The sequence below is a fragment of the Pieris rapae genome, chromosome 18, assembly GCF_905147795.1.
Source record: "Pieris rapae chromosome 18, ilPieRapa1.1, whole genome shotgun sequence".
In the NCBI taxonomy this organism is placed as follows: Eukaryota; Metazoa; Arthropoda; class Insecta; order Lepidoptera; family Pieridae; genus Pieris; species Pieris rapae.
The window spans coordinates 2959638-2969801 of NC_059526.1; the positions used below are offsets into that span (position 1 = coordinate 2959638).

The 10164-nt window shown below is 31.0% G+C and overlaps 1 protein-coding gene across 3 annotated transcripts; it reads left to right on the forward strand.

The window, feature by feature from the left end:
- LOC110995157 (zinc finger matrin-type protein CG9776) lies at nucleotides 1–10164 on the forward strand. Of its 3 annotated transcripts, none has more exons than XM_022262182.2 (14): nucleotides 1–359; nucleotides 459–630; nucleotides 1201–1394; nucleotides 1511–1641; nucleotides 2172–2303; nucleotides 2595–2698; nucleotides 3484–3602; nucleotides 5723–6017; nucleotides 6339–6447; nucleotides 6757–6852; nucleotides 7214–7452; nucleotides 7686–7816; nucleotides 8104–8306; nucleotides 8959–10164. In XM_022262182.2, the coding sequence occupies exons 1-14, from the start codon at nucleotides 105–107 to the stop codon at nucleotides 9353–9355; spliced, it is 2577 nt and encodes an 858-aa protein (XP_022117874.2). In that variant the 5' UTR covers nucleotides 1–104; the 3' UTR covers nucleotides 9356–10164. The 3 variants fall into 3 exon arrangements, with proteins under 3 accessions (XP_022117874.2, XP_022117894.2, XP_022117882.2); XM_022262202.2 differs by having other exon boundaries at nucleotides 7232–7452; XM_022262190.2 differs by having other exon boundaries at nucleotides 2598–2698.

Sequence of the window (10164 nt, forward strand, 5' to 3'; positions counted from 1 at the left end):
TTGTTATTACTTATTAGCGTCCGTTTAATATTAAATAGTTTATTAAAGTATTTGTGAAGTTTAAGTTAACAATTAAACCTAAAAGAGGTGTTTTATGAAACGAGATGTCCCGTGATATGGGACGAAAAGATTTTTATACTCGCGATCGTAACTGGGAATCCTACCGGCGTTATGAAAAGTCTCGGCCGATGAAGCGTAGCCACAGTCCTCTTCGTGACAAAAGGAGTAGTTCTCCACATAGAACGAAGAAGGATATCGACGATAATCTTATGAATAGTAAATCAAAGTCGCATGAAGTTTGGGATAACCATCGACAAGATTTTTCAATTCCTCCTCCAGCTAGTTTTTCAACTCAAGATGTAAGCTTATTTTAAATTTTTTTTAAACTTTATCTCGTGCGTTTTTATAATTCAAACGAATATATCCAATTACAGGATAAAGAAACTGTTAAATTTCAGGGTCCTGCATACAACCAAAGCTATCAGCCATCTTACTCAGGTATTTATGATGAGTTCTCATCTGCACCGCCACATTCCAACAATGAAATGTCTTCTTGGAATCAGATGTCTCTTCCTCCTCCTCCACCTGCTCCACAGGTGTACAATGTTGAAGATCAAATAAAAAAAGAAGGTACAATTTACACCTTATCCTTATGAAGTGTTAAATAATTTTGTGTATACTTGTAGTGAGAAAAAAATAATTATTTCAAAGTAAGTTATATATTATTTATAAGTATTATACATGTGATGATATAAGGAATAATTTTATAAGGTCTCTGTAAGTTCTGTGTTTGTATTGTGTGTTTATCAAAAGCAAAGTTGTTGCAGTTAAAGTTAAGTAGTATGATTAAATAACAACATAATAAACTAGGTAAACTACACCACTGAAATACACAATAATGCTGCAGAAAAATAATCTGTCAATCAATTATTAAATGTGATTGTTGGTTTAGATAACTATAGTGTTGAAAAAATTAATATATATGTTAATATAGATTTTATATTTTACTTTTCAGGCAAGAAATTTCAGGTTCCAACAACCTAATACTTTCATATCTAGTATAAAGCAAAGATTTACCTTCAAAATGGCTGTGTTATCAAATAAGAAACTCTCCTTGCACCTATCTTCTTTCTGATAAGTTTGAAATTGAAGACTTAAATTACATTACATATAGCTATTTACTGACAATATTTTTTACAGCTGCAATTGAATCAGAAATGCGTCATCAAAAAGCAGCTCTATCAAAACAAAGGGAGGACTACATTAAAAAAGCCAGCATTCTTAAGAAAGAGTTAGATACATTAAAAGATCAGCGCAGTGAACTTCGTGGTGACTCCAAGCGTTCACCAAGCCCAGATACTAAAAGGTTTTTAAAGGAAAATACAAAGTTACAGGTTCGGATTACTTTTATTCTGTGTATTCAATTAAATGTTTAGTTTTGCTTGATAAAATATTCTCTATATCTTATGTACTATATAGAAACAAGTTTGCTTTATGTATGTTTTTATAGCTGGAAATTCAGAATAAACTAAAAACCATCAATAATGTGGTTGACATGCTTAATGGGATCATCGGAGAAGAAGCAGCCAATATAAATGATTCAGATGGCTCTCCCGATCGCAACTCGAAACGTAAATCCAGGTTTGTTTTAATTAAAATTATTTTATATTGAAATTATTGAATTTTCAAAATTGTTAAAAAAATTACTTTATTTATTTATTTAACAGGTAAGTTATGTTTCAGTTGTTTAAATAATAAGCTTATTTATTTTGAATAGCTATTCCTTAAACAGAATTGCAAGAGGTGGCGGGCTAGATGGAAGGAGCATATTTGGGAAAGAGATGAAATCAATTTTATGAATGCCCCGAATTTGGCTTTTGTTTGTTAATGGCTTACTACACCTATTTTTAAGAGAAAAAAATGTAATTATGTGATGTGCATGTAAAATATTGTATATATGAGAAATGTTTAAGTATAGTAAAGAATATCAATTTTTATAATAAATAAAAGCATGAAAATGTTTGTCTTCATTAATATTCTAATTAAAGAAAACAAAAAAAAGTATTGTGTTTTATTTTACCTTTTATATATTCATGGATTAATTATTTAAAGAAAAAAATCCCTAATTATTTGTTAATAATATTAAGGTATTTAACTTTAATTTTTTTTAGGTCGCCGTCAGTGGGAAACAAATGTAACTATGTGTACTATGACCCTGAAATGCACTGGTGTCGGGTTTGCAATGACTTTCCTCCAACGGCTAAAGATTACTTAAACCATTTGCATTCAGTTGCACATCATAAGTGAGTTTAAAGCATATTATTAATAAAAAATATAAAATCTTCAGCAGATTTTCCATCTTTGATTATTTAAACTGAGTTTTGTTGAATGAGAGTAGTGTTGACCTGGAGGCGAGAATGGGGTTTTCTGTCTATTAAACACTCGCTCATACTCGTCATCTCTAAGGCCCAAAAGATTTATTTATTTATTTCCAGTAAATTTAAGATAAAATAAAAGATATTTAACTTTGTTCATGTTTGTCAAAAGTTAACTTGCAAATCATTGCAAACATTTATAGAAAGTGTTTTTGACAGAAGTGCAGCAGCCCATATGGAAGCTCCGTGGCATTCATTGACTGGAATGCATGAAGGTTTTCCTAACTATCCTTCTGCTCCAACGAAAAGAACTCCTATTAAAGGTAAGTTAAGTTTTACATCCAAATATCCCGTATCAGTAACTTGCTACATAAATTTTCAAGGCGCCGAGTGTCTACTTTAATAATAAACATTAATTGTACCATGTTGTACCATAGTCTTGCAATAAATAAATTATTATTATTATTAAGACTCCTTATCCACATCTAGTTTAGAAACATTATACAAAAAAATACATATACTATTTTGTTACACTAAATCTGCGGCCCTTGTCTGGGGAAGACCTCCAACTCTCCTCCCTATTCTATGTTTTACATCCAATTTTTGCCAGCAGCCCTTTTAATGTCATTGAATTCAAGTAAATTATAATTGCATTATTGCCTGTATTTGAATATAATTTGTTATGCTCAAAATTTAATATAAATTTTTATTAATTCTTATATGTAAGTATAATAAACCATAAGATTAATTTAAGTTTTATATTTCCTTCTGAAGTAACATATTTAGTTTAGTCTACCCAATCACATAACAGATAGCCTAACACTAACCAACATAAATTCTAAATTAAAAAACTACATTTGTCGCGCTCCTCAACAAGACTGCTATGGTTAAATTAATACAAACCACAGATTTTGATTCCGTAAAAAATGAAGTTTTTGATTAAACATAATTTTTATCCATATGAGACCAAATTCAAGGGATAAAATGTTTTTTTTATCCAATAAATAAAAAACTGTACCCTTAATGAAACAGACACAAAAATGTCTCAATTGGAAAGATAAACTGTGCTATTACAATTTTGTGCTCATGTTTAAATCAATATTCCTAGGACTACAATTCTTTGTACCATCAACGGCTTGGTACTGCAAATTGTGTGACCAGTTCATTGGTGATCTACACTGTGCTTCTGCTCATCTTAAATCTGTAGTACATGCAAAGAATTATACAGTAAGTAATTTTTATATTGAATGCTTAACGCCCAAACCCAATAATTAATTAATCCACAATCTGAGATCAGACCATGACAGTCTATCGATCTCCTATATCCATCCCAATAACCAAATACAAGCCAATACCCTACGAAGACAATCCATTTTTGGCGACGGATAGAATGCAATCTCTTGGCTGTATACACTCATATTTGATATACAATATAAACCAAATAAAGTAAATAAAACTGTACAAATAATTTTAAAATATACATACAATTTTAAAATATTTATGTTTAAAACATATCAATAAGCTTTTTAATTATTTTTAAAAATGGTGTGAGTTCAAATCTTAAGATAGGATATTGGCACAGTTGAACTGTGATTTTCAAACAGAGATCTAGCCACATACACCGATCCGACCTACCATGGATAACTTGTATTGACTTATGACTACATATTACAATTCGTTGATTATCAATATTTGGATTAAGATGTCTATCTCAGATGGTTAAAGATGGAGATAGGTTATTTGTTAGGTCGTAATAAAAGTAGTAAATAAGATCTTAAACGAAGGAGATAAATTACGCTAAAAATATGTTTTTAATACAATTGCTCAAAAAGTGGCATATTGCAGGGAGGTATAGCGTTCGGAAAGTGGGCTATTACACACTCGTGCTTTTTCTTTACCTTTCCCGCACTAGTGCGTTCTCATTCCCAACTGTCAAAACAATGTCTATTAAAAAGAAAAAAACCAACCACGAAGGTTTTATTAAAAAGATTCATAGAAGTTTTTATGATATATGATTTATAAATATTATAATAATTGGATTCAATTCGTTCGGTTAGGTTTCTTTTCATTTCATATCAATTGAAAATAATTTTATAATATATGCAAATAGGTATTTCTAAAAAGTTTACTAATAATTGGATTCAATAAGTTAGAATAGGTTTCTTTTATTTCATATCAATAAAAAAATATTAAAAAGAAAAAACCAACCATGAAGTTTTTACTAAAAAAATCACAGACATTTATCGGAACTCTTTGCAATGACAGGCTTTCCGCACTTGTAATGAAATATACTATTTTAATACAGTTGCTCAAAAAGTGGCATATTGCAGGGAGGTATAGCGTTCGGAAAGTGGGCTATTACACACTCGTGCTTTTTCTTTGCCATTCCCGCACTCGTGCGTTTTCTTTGCCAACTGTCAAAACAATGTGTATTAATAAGAAAAAACCAACCACGAAGGTTTTATTAAAAAGATTCATAGAAGTTTTTATAATATATGATTTCTAAATATTATAATAATTGGATTAAATAAGTTCGGTTAGGTTTCTTTTCATTTCATATCAATTAAAAAAATATTAAAAAGAATTTTATAATATATGCAAATACGTATTTTTAAAAAGTTTACTAATAATTGGATTCAATAAGTTAGGTTAGGTTTATTTTATTTCATATCAATAAAAAAATATTAAAAATAAAAAACCAACCATGAAGTTTTTACTAAAAAAATCACAGAAGTTTTTATGATTCATGCAAATATTTTAAAAAGAAGCTACTACTTAATTTGTTACAATATCAGATTTTATGATTGGATTCAATGAGTTAGATTTGCTTTTCTTTCAATAAAAATAGTCTACTGAAGAATTGGCTGTATGGGCCAAGTTCCCTTTGCCTACCCAGAATGGGTGAAGAAAAGAAAAAAAAGCTTTGCTCATATTCTTTGATGGTTGGCGCCATTTTCCAAAAATGATCTTTCGAGTTGAGTTATTTGTTGCACAAAATGAGTAATTTAGACGATATTTTATTTGAATGAATACCACCCGAACGCAGTATAATTGCACAAAATGCTTCGGAGAACAATTTACCGGAAACATATAAGTCGCTACATATCTACGTGCAACGAATTTATTCCGTAGACAGAAGAGAAAAAAAGCAAATACTTTAATAAAATTGCTTAATTTTTTCGCAACTGTATTAAAAATAGTCGTTCAGTACACGTGCGGAACCGTCATTGCAACTTGTTCCGACTGTCAACCCTCACCTTCGGCTGCGCCTCGGCTCGGGTAGACATTCGTCGGAACTCGTTGCAATGACAGGCTTTCCGCACTTGTAATGAAATATACTATTTCAGAACTTTGTAGAACAGAATCCTCACTGGGAGACAGACTGGATGTCTGATCGTCAGAAGGCGTTTGAGAAATCTCGTGATACCAAGAAGAGTAAAGAGGATAAGGGCCAATATACAGCACATACAATCACCTTCAGTAAAGATGGCTTTCATACCAAAAACAAGACTCCTGAAAGAGAACTGGACAAAAAGAGAAAAGACAAGAAGAGGAAGAAGAATAGGAAGAGAAGTAGTAGCAGCAGCAGTTCGCAGACAACCTCCAGCGATTCTGATAGTGAGCCCGTTAAGAAGAAGAAAAGTATGTTGTGGATTCTATATAATTTAAATATATTTTTATGTATATATTTAGGCTGATAAGCAAGGAAAAAGGACAGTATTTTTTGTCTTGTGGTTGCAAAATATAACAATTATTTATCTATAATTCTTGAGTCTGAATCGCCGTGAAGTAATTTTAGGTCGCCCAATACTTGATAACTGATTTTAAAAAGCATTTATGTATTTATTTACTGCGAATAAATAACGAAGGAAATTACTAAAAAAATACATTAACATAAATGTTTAATGCGTTGGCATTTTTGTAACCTCTCTTTTTACGTCTATAAGATCTATTTCCTTTCAGACAGGAAAGAAAAAGAAAAAATGAAAGAAAGCCGCGCAAAAGACTGGATCTCACACAATGAAGAGCGTCATCACGATTCAGAGAGGAAGATCATTGAGAACATTAAAAGGTATCTTATTTCAAGGAAGCAAAACACAAACTGACTATACAGATATACAAAGAACGGCAAGGAACATTTCACAGATAATAATATAGATTTGGTCAAATAGTATATATTTTATATTAAAACTAATTAAAATTAATATTTTTTAGACTGTTTATATTGTTATGAACACAATAAAGTAGTATTTTAATATTTGTAATAGAAGGCATGTAATTGAGGCATTCAATCATACCATCAAGCATATCGTGATTATTTAAAAGATTTTAATTAATACAAAAGTGATATAAAATTTAATTCAGTTACATATAATTGTAGAATAAAGATGGAACATATGGAAAGTCTAAGCCGTCGCGGGGAGCGCAATGCGAGGGAAAGAGAGAGATCTCCGCCAAGGGAAGGAGATAGAGATCGGTATTTATTTACATAATTTAATAGACAAATATTAGTACTATAGAAATGTTACGATGTCAAAAATTAACGTAAGTTATTATTTTAAACTGCATTAATGGAATCAACCCAATTACTTAATATTTTACAGAATTATGTTATAATTATAGAAAATATTCCTTATAAACGGCAGCATTTTACAGCTCTTTTTAATAATTTTATACCTTGGAATACTACATTTAGAGGGTTGCAATGTTATAAAAATCTTTAGTGAGTTTATAATTAAAAACAAGATAATATGTACCAGAAATATATATATTTAATATCGTTTACTAAAATAGTCTACATGTCAAATAAAATAATATACATAGTATAATCTCCATAGATCCAAATATGATTCTAGCCGTGAAATGCGTCGGTCTGATTCGCGAGAAGAACGTCGTCTAGTCGAGTCTCACCGTCGCGATGATCGACACGATGATAGAAGAGATGAGAGACTCGATGACAGAAGAGAAATCAAACGTGAGGAGAGAAGAGAAGAGAAACGTGATAGGAGAGATGACAGAAGAAACTCACAGCCACGAGAAGTTAAGAAACCTGAGATAAAAAAGATGCCCTTTATTGGTATGCGGCTTTCAATTAAACATTTTAAATACGTACTTAAAAAAACTTAGAATGATATACATCTATTAACTTATAAATAGCTGAATTCACCCCACTGTAAACAGCAAATTCGTATTTTTACAGACTTTTCTAAACTTTCATGTATTCTAAGCTTTACTCGGTAGGATTCCTCTTTTATAATTATAAATGTATGTTTATATTATATTTTCGACCAAAACTTACGATCTTTTAAGGAAAAATGCCCGTTTACAAACATCTTGGAAAGCCAAAAACAGAGGAGATAAAGAAGGAAGATGAAAAGAAGATAGACGGTGAAGCTATCCGCAAGAAGCAACAGGAGATGGATATAGAGATTCAGAAAAAAGTGAGTTTTTGTTAACAAACTAAAGCTAAATAAATGAATCTATTGTTTTGCTGTTTTTCAAAATTCGACATTTGGTTTTCAGCAGTCAAAAGTTTTTGAAAACATTTTATATGGAAATACATATTAATTTCATTTGTCAACAATCATAATAAAATGTGAGGAACTAAATGAAATTTATTAATCTAAATAAATTAAGGTAAATTAATGTATTTGGAATTTATAACAGCTATATTCCAAAGATATTTTCAGATATATAAATAAATCATTATCATCATGTTCCTTTCCAGGTAGCAGAGTTTAAAGAGAAAATCGCTAAGTCTCAGCTCGAAAGGTCCCAAGCAGAAGCTCAGCAACAGCTGATGTCAGGGCTCCTGAACCCATACCTAGTTGGAGCCCCTATTTCAGCAGCCCCCGTGGTGCCTCCATGCCCTCCTGCTCCCATTATAACAATGCCCACTCCAACACCACAGATTGTGCCAAGTAACCACCAGTAAGTATCATAAAACAGATCAAGTGGTCAGGGAACTATATGTTCCTTATCTGGCCACTTAATTGGGTTAAGCTTTACCTATTTTGCAAAATATAATATACTAGCGGACCCGACAGACGTTTGTCCTGTCTACACGTCTTTAATTTGAAAATTTCAAACTTTTTTTATTAAGCTAAAACATTCTGGACCATTTTGATGAAAATTATTATTCAAATGTTATGACAATATCTAACGATCCAGCACATGGTCTACAATAACACAATGATAACAAAACTTTTTTTTAATTTGATCGCAGCGCTAACTGTCGGGACAGACTAAAATTAAAATTCGATTATTATTTACAATTTGACACTGCGATGGTAGCGCCGTCTAGCGGATAAAATTGTGAATCTAAACCATTCGCAGATCCCCTTGAACACACACAAAAAAATTATTCAAAATCGGTCCAGTCGTTTGAGAGAAGTTCAGTGACATACACACTCACAGAAGAATTATATATATAAAGATAATACACATTTCATTAGTTTTTCAATATAAAACATATATGTATATTAATACTATTTTATTTGAATCATTTGATACCAACCAATTAAAATTTTTCATCTACACAAATGTATATGGAATTAATAATTTCATTAATAAATATTCACAGGGGAGCCCAACCTCCAAACCTTCCCAAAGACTTCCAAGACGCATTAGACATAATTTTTCCATCTGATGTGAAACCAGACATGAAACAACAGGAGTTATTCCAAGGTATGAACCAGCAAATCCCAGGCTTCGGTGGGATGGGAATGGTTCCTCAATTTCAGCAGATCAGCCTTTTGGGCCAGACTCCAATGATGGTACCATTTGAAATGAATGCATCTATGTACCCTCGACAACAGTTGTATGACACCCATGTCCCAATATTGCCGAAAAATCAAATAAATGACAAAAGACAGCAGAATCAAGAGGAGAATGAGAAGAAGATGGAGAGGAATAAAGAAGAGTTGGATGAATTGGCCATGCTGGGTATTGATGCATCTGATGTCGGGGCTGGCATGTGATTTTGTGTGTATAGCATGTATAAAGTTATAACACAATTTAAAAAGTGTGAAATTTTCTTTATTTTTGTATGTATGTTACCATTACCATATCTAAACTACTTTTCAGTAAGGATATTATGTCAGTGACTTTCTCATTTGGTATGAGTAGATTCCTTTTGTTTGCATATTAGATTAAGTTAAATTTCCTAAAAAATATTCTGATTTTTACACAAATATTTCTAAATTAAATTTGCATTTGCCAGAACATAATTGAAATAATAGATTTGTCGCTTACATAAACAATGCTAAGGGCCTGTTTCACAATGTATGGATAAAGTACCAAATAGCTATGCGACACATAAATTATTCGAAAGATAAAAGTTCCAAATAAGATACTTCGCGAATCTGACAGTTGTGAAACGCAAAAATACTGTTTATCATACCAATAAGTAACAAATAGCTTATTTGGAACTTAGCCGGACATTGTGAAATAGACCCTAAATATTATATTTAAGTTCATACAATTGTAAACTCAATATTCAAATTGCACTTCTTATTATATACAATATTCTGACATTAAATGTATGCCTTAAAAGCTATTACCCAGGTTTTTTTAATTTTATTTTTAACAATGTATAATTTTTATATAAATCTAATTGATAGACTAAAACTTATGAAATGCCTTAAGAACTGTAATAAGCAATAAAATAATGCAAAGCTAACATTTATTGGATATTAATTAGTAACAATTATGAATTAAGATTACTTAAAAATGTCGATGTTCTATTTTTTTATTACAGGGCAGTTGATTATATGTAGTTCTCATGAAA